Source organism: Vanessa tameamea, chromosome 12 (genome assembly GCF_037043105.1).
Source record: "Vanessa tameamea isolate UH-Manoa-2023 chromosome 12, ilVanTame1 primary haplotype, whole genome shotgun sequence".
NCBI lineage: Eukaryota > Metazoa > Arthropoda > Insecta > Lepidoptera > Nymphalidae > Vanessa > Vanessa tameamea.
Window position 1 is genome coordinate 665349 of NC_087320.1, and position 13745 is coordinate 679093.

The following is a 13745-nucleotide window of genomic DNA, read 5'->3' on the forward strand; positions in this document are numbered from 1 at the left end:
ATGTGACGCTTTCCAATGTCAGAGTGCGAACAACGCTGAGAACTAAGATGTTATATCCCTCACTCCTCTAACGAGAACACAGCAATACAAAGCATTGAGCATTGCTGTTTGGCGGTAGAATTTGTGATGTGCCTTACCAATAAGGGTATTTCAGTGTAACGTTACGTCAATAGCTAATAGCCGATGTTAATTTATAACTAAGCTTATTTCAAGAGAATATTACCAAAAGTATAAATCTTAACCCTACATTAACTAGTAATTCTTTAACATTTATACCCATAATTCCCGTAAACAATTTTGGACGGATTATAAACTTCTTAATTCTAAGATCTTTCTTGTTATATGAAATGCAAGTTGATACATTCTGCCATCCTTAAAGATCGGCCACGACAGCAAATCTCAAGGGGAACAATCCAACTACACAGGTCATATTAATCTGTGCAGGTGTGCGAGCAAAAACACACATAGATGGCGTTGCACGTCAACTTTATAGTTCAACCGATCGCCATGACAGTTGGAATATTAAAAACACAGACAGCGTTTACCGCGTCTTGATAGTACAGAAATACTCGTTTTTAAGATTGTGTGATGGGGTGGCTACAAAAAAAAATTACAATCAACCGTCTCTATGTCCGTATGTAATTTAAATAACTAATTATTATTATTATTGAGACCCGTCATAATATTAATTAAATTAAGTAGTTCCTTGGTTAGTCTAAAAATGGTAATTACACATTAAAAACTTCCCGTAAGTCAAATTTTAACAATAAATTCTGTATATATATATATAACTAATACCACTAACGGCTCGTAGTAATTAGTAACTTTTAGTAACACATCACAAGAACATTGATATAATCTACTTATTTTAATTAGAATATAGATACATTTTAACTCGTATAATTGAGGTTTTTGTAATAAATACATTCTGTTAATCCTACATTTGTAATAGTATAATATTAGGTATTTTATTCATTTAACAGTAAATCTGGTATACGACCGTCCTCCTCTGTGATAGCAAGTAAGGAAACCGCTTCTTTCGCCAACTCCTGATCATCGATAAAGCCGTTATTATCCGACATATTTAAAATGACACTGGATTTCCTGCGTTTAATGTTTTCTTTTGTATTGACGAGTTTATACTTAGGTTTCCAAAGACGTTGACCGCCCTGGACTCCGAGTAGCAAGCCGACGATGAAGAGTATGACTTCAAGTGTGATGACCAGAGGTGGAGCGATAACTAATCGGAGATTAAGCAGGTAGATCACTTCTGGGGGTGGCTCCTTGCAATACTGAAATAATTAAAGATTTTTTTTTTCTTTTTTGTCTATCTATAGCATGGTTAAGCTTAAGGTCAATCAATATTCTGCCAATTTCACGTTTAATAAATGTAAGAGATAAATCGTAACAAATAAATGAAAAGAAGAAGAAGAGGTTCATTCTTGTTAAAGTTTCCTTAGATAATATAATTAAAATTAATACAACACAATACATAGATGTAAAACGACATTAAAACATTTTTTGAATTGAGTGTATTTACGCCAGTTGAGCGAAAAATTAATTAAACTTTTAAAGTTATTTTTGAAACTGCCTTCAATATGAACGGCTCTAACTTAAAACGTCGAAGTATACGTTACGTTAACCTGTGACGTATAAACTCCACTTTATGGAAGTATTATAGTTTATCTTAAATTAAGTTATATAGTTTACCATAAAATCTGAATAAGTATTAATTATACAGTACGTCTAAAGATTATATATTTAATGAGATGGCTAATGATTTTTCACAGTAAACATTTATGAAATTATTATTACATTGTATGGAAGAACAAGATCTTAAAAATTATATATAAAGTAACAAAGGATTGTTGGTAGTGTCGCTAGTAAAAATAATTATTCAAAGTTATTCTAAACTATGTTAGACCTGACCAAAGGATTCAGAACGTAATTTTTTTCTAAAACATTCGTATGACTCACGATGTTCTGACTGAATGGAATATTTGTCAATAATTTAGCACTTGAAATACCTAGTCGACGGCTCCCGGTTTTAGTGTCGCTTTATTTGAAGTCTATACAAAATAGGTAAACTTGAAAACATATATATAAACTTAGCTTCTTAACTCTATGAGCAATATTTTTCTGTAATTTATCTATTATAATTAATTTATGTATTGTATAAATACAGAAGTATCAATGTCTATTTGTGTGTTTGTTACGTTTTTACTTCTTAACTACCAAACCGGTCGTCATAAAATTAGCATACATGTATGTTGTCTGACGTACAGAAAAGGCCCTATAAGGCCTCTCCCCTTTTCACAAGTGAAATATCCGCGAGCGGACTAATCACAACTGAATTAATTGAATACTTTATCAACTTAAATCCTTTAAATGTTAAATTCAACACTTTAATTTGCTACCATTGATATGATTTGCAAAATGATCGGAATCGTTGATTTATATTCATAATAATCACGATCATAAATTTTGTTAATGAAGTATAGTAATCATATACAAGCTCAATATTGATAAGTAAGTGATATTTAAAATAGTTAATAGTCAACGATAGGAATAAGTCATAACAAATTAAATTACGGTAATAAATTTACTTTTTAATATATTGACAATTTAATGTTGCCATTGCTTCCCGCAAGATAAATCGCTACTACTAATAAAAAAACGAGAGTGTGTTGAACGGTAAGTGTCTTTTTAAATCAACAATTCGAGTGAGCTACGCAATATGAAGAACTCCTTAAGGTTTTGTCGGCGTAGACAGGCTTAGAGAATTATTTTATAACATAAATCAAAAGGCAAGGCAGTTTGTTTGTTGTGTAAACGTGAAAGTTATTCATTTAAATGAAACGAATTTATCGTTTAATTGTTCGATTCATTTGTCAACAGAATTTGTTTAAAACGTGAAATACCTATTACACTTAAAGTTAACTTTATTTAAATAAAAATTGTTTAATATTTTATTAATGAATACCTTCTTTCATTTGTGTATCAATAAAATAAATAGCAAATATATATAACATACATAATGAAATTTTTAACATTGCAACATAATTTAAGATGTAAATTATAAATATTAATGTTAAATTATTCTTAACGACTGTAATCAATTTTAACTATCGCTTGCGTAAATAAACAAGTTAATTTGAAAGTAACATACCAGTGACAGCCAAAGTATCGGCATGACCTTGTCTTTGAGAGGCTTCGTGATGGGATTCCCAGAGGACGTCCGGACCGCTATGTTGACTTGAATGTTCGTCGTCACGGCTAATGGGACTCCCAATATCTATATTATAATTAATCATTATTAAAATAAACATCATAAACAACACTCACTATAAATTAGATTATGAAGCACTTGTATTATGGAAAATCACCAAGGGACGTAACGACGGTACCACAAACACCCAAACCCAAGACAACATAGATAACTAATGAACTTTTTCTACATCGACTCGGCCGGGAATCGAACCCGGGACCTCGGAGTGGCGTACCCATTAAAACCGGTGTACACACTACTCGACCACGGAGGTCATCATAATAATATTATAAAGATGATGGATTCGTTTGTTTAGTTGAACGCTATAATTTCAGGAACTACTAGGAGAAATACTATAGGCTATATAGTGCTACGACCAATAGGAGCAGAGTATCAGGACAATTTTTGCAAAAACGGGGGGAAATTATTCATTTTGTGAGCTATGTAAACAATGAATGTTTCGCAAAAATCATCTATATAATTTGTAACATAGCCGAATGAAATCAGTACGATCAGCTACTATAATAAAAGGCAATCACGTCGGAGCACTGGTCGGATTAAAACAATATATTTTTTAGCACTAAATAATTATTTTTTAATGTATTTAATTTTTGAACTAATAATAATTCATAACTAAAGGTTTATTCACATCGGACAGCACGTGTCTAATTTGTCTTCTTAGTCAAAAAAAATATACCTTTGACGTATTTCAACAATCCAATGACAATATAAAAGATATTCACACATATTAAGAAAAAAAAAACACGATCCAAACACAAATTTAAATACAACATCAGCCGCTTCAATGGACGATTGAATTAAATTTTCCATAATTACAAAAATATTTGTCGTAATAGTTTGTGTTTAACGAAGTATTGTTAAAATTTTAAACAAATGAACTGCGAAAAATTTGCTTATAATCATTCGTGTATATAATAAGCGTGACGTTACATTTGAAACGTTTTTAAGTCGATCGTCTATATAATTTTACTATATTGTATATTTGTCTCTTTGTTTGTGTACCAAATGGTGAAGATTTTCTAGCGCTTTTAAAGCGCGGTGCAATCCTGATGTCTTGATCTCTCGTCATCCTCACCTAATATCAATTTTACATTTGAAAAAAGAAAATTATTAAGGCTAAGACCTTCTTTATTTTATGAGCAGATCCTTTTGGTTTTCCTCCGCCTTAAATGCGGGTATACTTATACTGAAATTAGACATATACAGGTTGCCTCACGATGTTTTCTTTCACCGTCAATCATATAAATTATGAACAAAATTGAACACATTCAGGAAGCACATATTATGGTTATTCAGTGGTGCTTGCTGCTGGATTTGTATCCGCTATCATTGGTTAAGTTGCATGCGTTTTTACTGAGCCATCTCGGTTCTAGTAGGCTCAAGTATTATTTAACAAAACATACATTGCAATATTGCTTTAATAAATAAATCATATATATCATAGAAAAGATAAAAAACAGTTTTATGGGAACTTTTTATAAATGAAAAATATCACTTTCCCATAAAGCATTACTAGTATAGATTTTGTTTTGCGGAAAAATACATTAAATATGAATACTGTTGCTGATTGCCTTGTAAATTACCTTCTCAACGGATCACGGAAAAAATGAAAGCTCCATTCAAATATTCCATTACTCCTTCCGGTTATTGGTAACAAACAAACTTACAAATAGCGGTAAATATTATGATATCACATATATAATTATAATATGTTACGAGTTTTAAGCATATTTTTTTTTCATATATCAATTGTTCAATTGTCGAATGACTTTGAATACTATATTCGTATGTTTAGTGAACTTGAACTTTGACTTTTGTCAATCATGTGTCAACTACTGAGCCATCTTGGCTTTTACACAAAATAGCAAAACTATTTTATCCTTTAAAGTTTCTATCCTAATATGACGTCTTCATTAGGATTTGGCTATCGTCTTTGAAGCTTAAGACTTTTGGTGGATTTAACGGAAACAAGGCGACCACACCCAAGGGTTAAGGACTATAGCAAGATCCCAGAGTGCGTGTTAAAAGTCCTGTTATTGGATGCAGTTTTTATCCAATATGTAACCTGATACCTCGATGTATATATTTTTTTGGCGGACAGGCACTAACCCTCTTATGATAATTAGTCACCACCGCTAATAGACGTTAGCGCTGTAAGAAATACTGACCACCTTTACATCACCAAAGCGCCACCCACCTTGGGAACTAAGATATTATGTCTCTTGTGCCTGTAGTTACCCTGGCTCACTCACAACCGGAACACAATAATACTAACTACTGATTGTTATCGGAAGCGTAGGTAGCGTAGCGAAATAAGGTACCCCTACTTATAATAAGAATATACTATATTTTTTTATATTAATATTTATTTATTAATTTTATTTAATTATAAATTATTTATATATGCATAAATTTCGATATTTAACATCGGGGCGTCCGTGATGGTCATATGTTTTCTTCATAATACAAATTGCTTGATATTAGCGCGATCAACCTTATAAACGCATCAATATAATATAATCTTCATTGATTTCTTAGAACAGATACTAAAACATTTACGAATACCTTGAAAGTCTACCGCTATTCTAATGAATATCTATTAAAATCTAATCATTCTCATTAATCTCATTAAATCTGTAATCAAGGATTACCTTGCGACGATTTTACTCAGAATCATGATGGAAAAATACATTTTTAATGAGAAATTCGCACTAAGAAGTAAATTTTTTTTTTTTGATAAAATATTTTTCTTTCCTGTATTTTTTATTAATGGCATCGTTATTTAATAATTATTTACTAGTTACTTATGTGAGTTTGTCTATTCAGGACTATGTATTACATTTATTTACTATTCGTCTTCCTATATATTATTAAGGTTGTCTGAAAGATATCTTTTAGCGATTAGGTCGTCTTTTGAAATTCATGCATCTTTCAATAAAAATATTATAGTTTGCATTGAATTTGCGCTTTAAAACTTTAAAATATTTAAATTAATTAATATATTGTATTTATATATGCTATAAAAAATATATCAAATAATATCTAGCAATTTATTTGTCTTTTTTCTATCAATTAATTCTACCAGTCATCTCCACAACTACCCATCATCATATCTCCACAACAACAGTCAAATAGTAGGTACTATTTTCAACACATCAGAACGCAGAACTCACGCAAATCTCAATGAGTTGATTCCTTATAACAAAAACCATTCACGGAACAGGGCCGGATGTCAAGCTAAAAATTGTCTAAGTGAACTTAACATGAGTTAATAATAATGAATTCCCAAATTAAAAAAAGCGGTATATTAAAAACAACACAAACATTATTCTAATTTCTAACCTAAACTATAGGTATATATTCAATGCTAATATCACGCATACTGATATTTCCGTCTGAGAATCATTGCGTATCCGCAATATTATAATTGCTTAAGGACATCGTGGCTATATAAATACCCGTATATATAGTATTTATATGTTTACGTATATAATAGAAACAATTTATAAATGTATCATTGGTTCGACTTTAAGTTCATGAGCTAATTGTTTATTATTTAAAAATTTCCGTTTATCGGTATTACATTAAGAGTAAACTTTTTTTTTAAATGATAAAGATAAAGGGTCGGGCAAACATACCACCTGATGGTCAACGATCACCACCGCAAATGATATATGGTAGAAATATTAATCGTTCTTTTCACCGCCAAGTCGTCTCCAACCTCCGTAGCTACGATGTTTTCTTGTGCCTGTAGTACTATCTCTTCAAACGGGGACACAACAATATAAGTGTTTATATATGGCGGAAGAATATCTAATTAGACGGTGGTAACTACCCACGGTGGTGACGGTGGGCAAAGCACGCGCTTAGGTTTACCTAAAACATTAATTAATAACGCGGCGCATTTAAATAGTTCCCGCTGAGATTGGAGGCCTTGGTCTACATACAAGGGCATAATTATCAGCAAGGATTAAATTGTTAAACTCTTATTTTGCTTTGCGTAATTTATTGCTATGAACGTGGAATTTATTAATGCGTTTTTATTAACAATAAAATTAACGTAACGATGTGTCAAATTAAATGCTTACCTACTCTTTGATTTAGATTTTCTAAATGAGTACCGATGACAAAGACAACACTGTATAACTTGAACGTACATATTTCTGTGTAAAAAAGTATATAATGGAACACAATAAATTTACTTATTTAATTAATATCCTTTATTTTATGATTATTTGAAGTCATTGACGTCAAGCGATACTTCATTTTCATTGTAGAAAATAATTATTAAAAAAAAAAACATCTTAAGCTACATCCGTAAGTTAATTTATATTTTCACAGCGCAAGAAACATAATTAACTCGATATTTCATTTCGTACTAAGTATCATTAAAATAATAATATAATTATAGGATTTATGTATTATATAATCATCCTTATAAAAGTATAACCTAAGCTACCGTGTTGAGAGCTGAGATGGCCCAGTGGTGAGAACCAGAGCATCTTAAACGAGGATTGTGGGGTCCAAACCCAGACCACTGAAATGCTATGTTTTTAGTTTGTGTTTATGATTTAGCCAGTGCTCGGCGGTGAAGGAAAACATAGTGAGGAAACTGGCATGTGTCTAACTTCAATGAAATTCTGCCAAATGTATATGCAACTCGCATTGGAGCAACGTGGTGCAACTTCAAACCATCTCCTCAAAAGGATTAGAGGCCAGCCGTGAGTGTTAAGGGCTGCTACTTTTTTTAGTTACCTCTTCAATATTAAATAAAAAAGTATGTTTGTATGTTCGTTTTCCATACGTTCCTAAACTAATCATTCCATTTTGATGAAAGTGAAGCGGAGTGTTCTGCGTAACAGCGTCAGCTTTCCCTTTTTATCGTGCATTTTATTGAATAGTATTGGAGGCTTGGACAAGTAGCTCAACAGTTAGTTAATTACATATTACAAAGAACGCAATATATTGCTGTTTTGCGGTAAGAAACTGACAACTTAAATTAATTCAAACGGGCTTACAAGAAAGCCTACCACCAATAGACAATTATATTATTAAACAGTACTAAGTATCTTTAAACACTAACAATGGCTAAATAAATAAACTATGTAGATTTTTAACCTAAGGCCGCGTGTTTGATTTCGACCCCATGCAATTAAACTTACCTTAACTTAATATATCTCGGGCGGTGAAAACATAGTGAAGAAACCTGCATGTATCGGTTGAAATGTATCCCTCAAATTGTTCTGGAGCCAGGGATAAGCTCCAAGTTCTTCCCCTAAAGGATATATATGGCCTTTTGCCTGATTCCAACTATAGAGTGAATGTAAGAATAATTACCGGTTCTATTTCAACCACGGACATATGCTTCTGCCGGTCTTGCTTGAACCCTTTGAAGAAAGACTGTTGTTCCAGATCAGTATCCATGTAATGCGGTTTCGATAGAGCTATCGGAAAACCTGTGAACAATATTACAATTACTACTACACTTCAATTTTTTTTTTATATGTTGGCTGACGATCAAATGGGCCCCCTGATGGTAAGTGGTCATCATCGCCTATAGACAATGGTGCTCTAAGAAATGTCGCCAATGCGCCACCAAACTTAGGAACTAAGATGTTATGTCCCTTGTGCTTGTAGTTACTCCGGCTTACTCACCCTTCAAACCGGAATAATTTTTGATATGTGCTTGGGAGAGTATTTTGTTGCACATTTGTAGTCCATAATATCTTATGCCTGAATCTACTATTTGAGATCACCATTTTTTAATCAATTTTAACAAAGCCGGACAATTTAGAGTTATTTCAAGACAGTCCCATTGTCTCGCTCAAAATGTATGGTCACTTTATTTATAGTCATACATTGTGACCAAAAAGTGTAAAATAATGAGGGACTTACCATAATAACAGCTACTTATGTCGACGAAGCCGTCGGGTAGACAATTGCTGTTGCACGTACAGGCGTAAGGCGAAGTATTATTGAACGCAGCTTCGTCCATTATGTACCTAAAACAACCGCAAATTTACTATTTTTACTTTACTATTGGAAGATTTTTATATATAACTAAATTTAAATGCCATTAGCATCACAAGATAACAGGGCTGATTAGTGATCTAGATTAGCAAATGTACGCCGTACAGGAACATATTTAAATCCGGTTGTGACGTATATTGAAACTTGCAAATAATCCATGCACAATTTTGAAAAGAGCCGAGATTGTCCATTGGTTAGAACGCGTGAATCTTAACCGATGATTGCGGGTTTAAATCCAGGCGCGAACCACTGAATTTACATGTGATTAATTTGTGTTTATAATTCATCTCGTACTAGCCGGTGAAGGAAAACATCGTGAGGAAACCTGCATGTCTCTAATTTCAACGAAATTCTGTCACATGTGCATCCACCAACCCGCATTCGAGCAGCGTGGTGGAATATGCTCCAAACCTTCTCCTCAAAGGTAGAAGAGGCCTTAGCCCAGCAGTGGGAAATTTACTGGCTGGTAATGTAATGTAAAAATGTGTGTCAAGAAGTGTGTCTCTTCAGACTTTGCACGTGTCTCTGTTTGTCTCTATGCTTAGAACTAAAACTGTAGCTATGACTACATTTCTGTCTATGTTTATTAAGGCACCCGCGTGTGTGTTTTTATCTGTAGATAGGTACCAAAAATCACGATCAACGATGTATGGAATGTAAGTTTGAAACTGCGTCATATGATAATGATGCACACGCTCCATCGATAAGCCGGGATAACAAATTTTATTAATAATATAATAATAAAATATATTTACATAGTAAATTTAATATCATATTGATTTATGATACAGATAGAACTAAAAATATTTAAATCAATTTATAATTAAAACTCTTATATCATTAATTAGAAAAATATTTACGAAATTTCGTCACCTGTGTAAATACGATTTCATTTCAAATAAAGAAACGTTGTTAAATAAAAATGGTGTTGTTTCTTGAAATATATAAAAATCATATATAATATAACATCGTAACACAATACTTGTTTAGGTAGGTTTGTTTAACATTCTTATAGAACTTCTTCGTGTATTTTATTATTCACTATATTGCTTAAGTTTAAAATAAATTCAACGGTCTATAGACAGAAAGGGCCTCAAAATATTTAAGATCAGAGGAATATGTAAGTAACTAACTGTAGTGTCCCAGTGCTTGGGCTAAGGCCTCCTCTCCTTTTATGAAGAAGTCTTGGAGATGATTCCACTCTTCTAATACGGATACACGTGTGTAACATTTTATTAGTCAGGTTGTCAAGTTATCTCACGACTTAGTGGTGTTTGGGCAGAATTAACACTGCAATCTTTGTTAAGATTCACCTCGTCTAACCAATGGGCTATGTCGGCTTTTTTTATCGCGATGGAACTATCAGCTTAACCAAAACTTTTAGCTTAAGGTACTGCAGATAATACTTGATTGGGTACCTAGTCATCAGATATAGTCATCTAATAAGCAATAGTATTGTTGTATTCCGGTTTGAAGGGCGAGTCAGCCAGTGTAACTACAGTCACAAGGTGGCAATCAGGTGACGCAATCTTTCGTCCATTTTGTGCAAAAAGGAACTCACCGGTACAAATTAAATCCGTACTGACTTTTCCTCTCCTCTTGGAAGATGAACGGGTAGACGCGACAAGCTTGCTTCCTGAACACTGGGAGATCCAAACTCTTGTCAATGTTCGGAGGTAACATTAGGCCTTCGTAGGTTCCTTTCACACGGTTGCAGAGTATGCTGTTGGATTAAAACAAATATAAATTTTATGATGGCCGCAAAGGTTGGAGATGGCAAATTAATTTATGTGTTTTTATTTGTATGAGTGTGAATAGCTGTCTCTTCAATTAATTTATTTCCTGCAATTCCTATTAAGTTTAGACCATTTTACATTGTATATACCTATTTTTATAATAATATAAACATATATAATATATATATAATAAAAAAGGTTAACAACGCATTTGAATACTCTTACAAAAATCACACTAAAACTTTTTGGACGGTTTCTAGGAAATTTTGTCTTTTAAATTCGATTACAAATAGGTAGTAAAATCTTTTGAATAAATGAATCATAATTGAGTTAATTATTAGCGAATATTTTTGAACGTAAGCGATGTGTGGTTGGTTCATTAATAATATTTTAACGTACGTAGACACGTTGAGGTCTTAGTTCTGTGCTTGAACTCTTCACGTTACGAGACTGTATTTATGGGTAGTAACAGGAAATCAATGACAAAGAAATTGATTAAATAAATAGTACATTTATTTCTTAAAACATATATTATAACAAATTGTTGAAAAGAGTACATAATGATTTAAGCCTTGTACTCTACGAACACACACCCTTTTCATTTAAAACTGTGCACCAGTTAACACTAATATTCGTCCAAATTATCAATTTTAACGTATTGCTAAAACAAATAACTTCGATAACTTTGCTAACGTTACTGTACTTATCATTTCAAAATATACTTCAATCAGATAATTTTGAATAGTTTTAAAGAATTTTATTAAAATTAAAGCTACCATCGCTTCAGAATATCGATTCTATGGAGAAGAACTGGCAAGAAACCCAGTTATCGTCATACGACGTTTCATTCCAAAAGCTTATCAACGTGTGGAATCAGATTGTATGTTTAGTAAAACGTTTACAATGTGACGTATGTATCCGTGTATCTCTATATAGCCTTTAATATTATCAATGCAATGATAATTGTTACTAGTGCATTGCCTTGTTATCACTAAAGGCGCGTAAATTACGGTTAAATGCCAAATACCGTTTGAAAATTGCTGACCTTTGCAAAAAACATAATCACAATTCTCATTACTTATGACTTTTCATGAACACTAACCAAGACAATTTTCCTATGCCTTTTAAGGACTATAAGGTCATACAAGTGTAGCAGATCCGCTCTATATAAAGAGATTCAAATCTATTAAAGGGCAACACCGACGACTGTGACGACGCGACAAAGGCGTTGATGAAGCGGGCATTAAATAAAAATTCTAGACTAAATCCTTAAATTACCTGATAAATGAGTTGACCCCGTCATGGATAAACAAGAAAGAAAAAATAAATTAAATTAATAAAGATGACGAAAACATACATAATAATCATGACATTTGATTGTGGTGCAGCCCGGAAATAAAAAAATGGACATCATAATACTAAAATCAACCAAACAATAGGAAGATATATCGACAGCGACTACACGTCTGAGGAGATCAGAAAGATTCAATATAAAGGCATGTCGCACGACTCTAGCGGGCGTAATGTGATATCAAACGCCGTTTACATCGAACTAACCTTTTAGAGAAAAGTCCACAACGATAAACGTCAGCTAATCACGTCTTAACTTGCAGCACTTTAGGATAATAATATAGACCGATTATTTATGACGCAAAAAAGGTCGCGAATCTCTGAATGACGAAAGAGTCAATACGCGGTACCTATAAACGTGTGTTTTTCGACATTTAACATACACTATTGTGACACGCACAGTGTTAACACAACGCAAACACAAATACGGAACGCCTGTCACTCGAGTGCACGGAGTCACTAACTCTTTAGTAGGGCAATGTTGCTTTACAACATATTAAGTATATGAATCTATTTATGATTTTGTCATCAAGACGATCTAACGTGATTCAGGTGGTAGATGATCAGATTGGTACTTAAAGTATACCTACAGTATACCCTTACTTACATAATTCGACATCTAAAATGTTATGTCCTTTGTGCTTGCAACACTTGCTCCTTAAGTCTTCAAATCAGCAAATATAATAGATGATATCTACCTGAACTTAAGGCTAACAAAGTGACTTTATATATTATAATATAAGATATATACCAGATAAGTATGAATATAAACAATAGTAAACGAGTGATCAAAAATAATATCATGAAAATTTACAAACTTTGTTTCAAACTGTGCTTAGTTGAGATATATTTTTGAAATAAAGATATACGTCAATTTTTTTAAAAATATACCTTACACGACTTTGCAATCATACACCGGAAACATTCAAGGAAGAAAAGGATCTTATTTTAAGTACTCTTGTAAAGAAAAAGTTAATATTTATACTTAAAAGACACGGTTACGTACGAAATTATTCAATGTTTATAACGGAAAGTCCTCTAAGTTAGCATTTACTTAATAAAGTTAGTCAATAAACCGATGGAGTCAAGGTCTCCGCGTAATAACAGTTCAAAAAAAACATTATGAATCATTTGAAAATACATTTTAAACGTAAGTAATTATACTCGATTACAATTTAATGATTGAGTTGTAGCAAAGTTCAATATAATTACTTTATTGATTTGTCTGATAAAGTCATCTTAATACGCATTTGGTCGAAGCGCGTAGTAAATCGGATTTTTCCAAGAACTGTGACAAAGAATAGATACATTAAGATATGAAAACCATTCAATGATAATAT

At 32.4% G+C, this 13745-nt stretch overlaps 1 protein-coding gene across 1 annotated transcript in view; it reads right to left on the bottom strand.

Annotated features, from left to right (window-relative positions):
* Nucleotides 1-338: 338 nt before the first annotated feature.
* Nucleotides 339-13745, bottom strand: part of LOC113401492 (sensory neuron membrane protein 1-like) — a 53166-nt gene continuing 39759 nt past the window's right edge. Inside the window, exons 8-12 of the mRNA XM_064216543.1 lie at nt 10881-11042; nt 9185-9291; nt 8627-8745; nt 3170-3295; nt 339-1292 (exon numbers count right to left, since the gene is read on the bottom strand). Of these exons, the coding sequence (XP_064072613.1) occupies nt 969-1292; nt 3170-3295; nt 8627-8745; nt 9185-9291; nt 10881-11042 (838 nt within the window). The 3' untranslated portion in view covers nt 339-968. The remainder of the gene's footprint in view (nt 1293-3169; nt 3296-8626; nt 8746-9184; nt 9292-10880; nt 11043-13745) is intronic.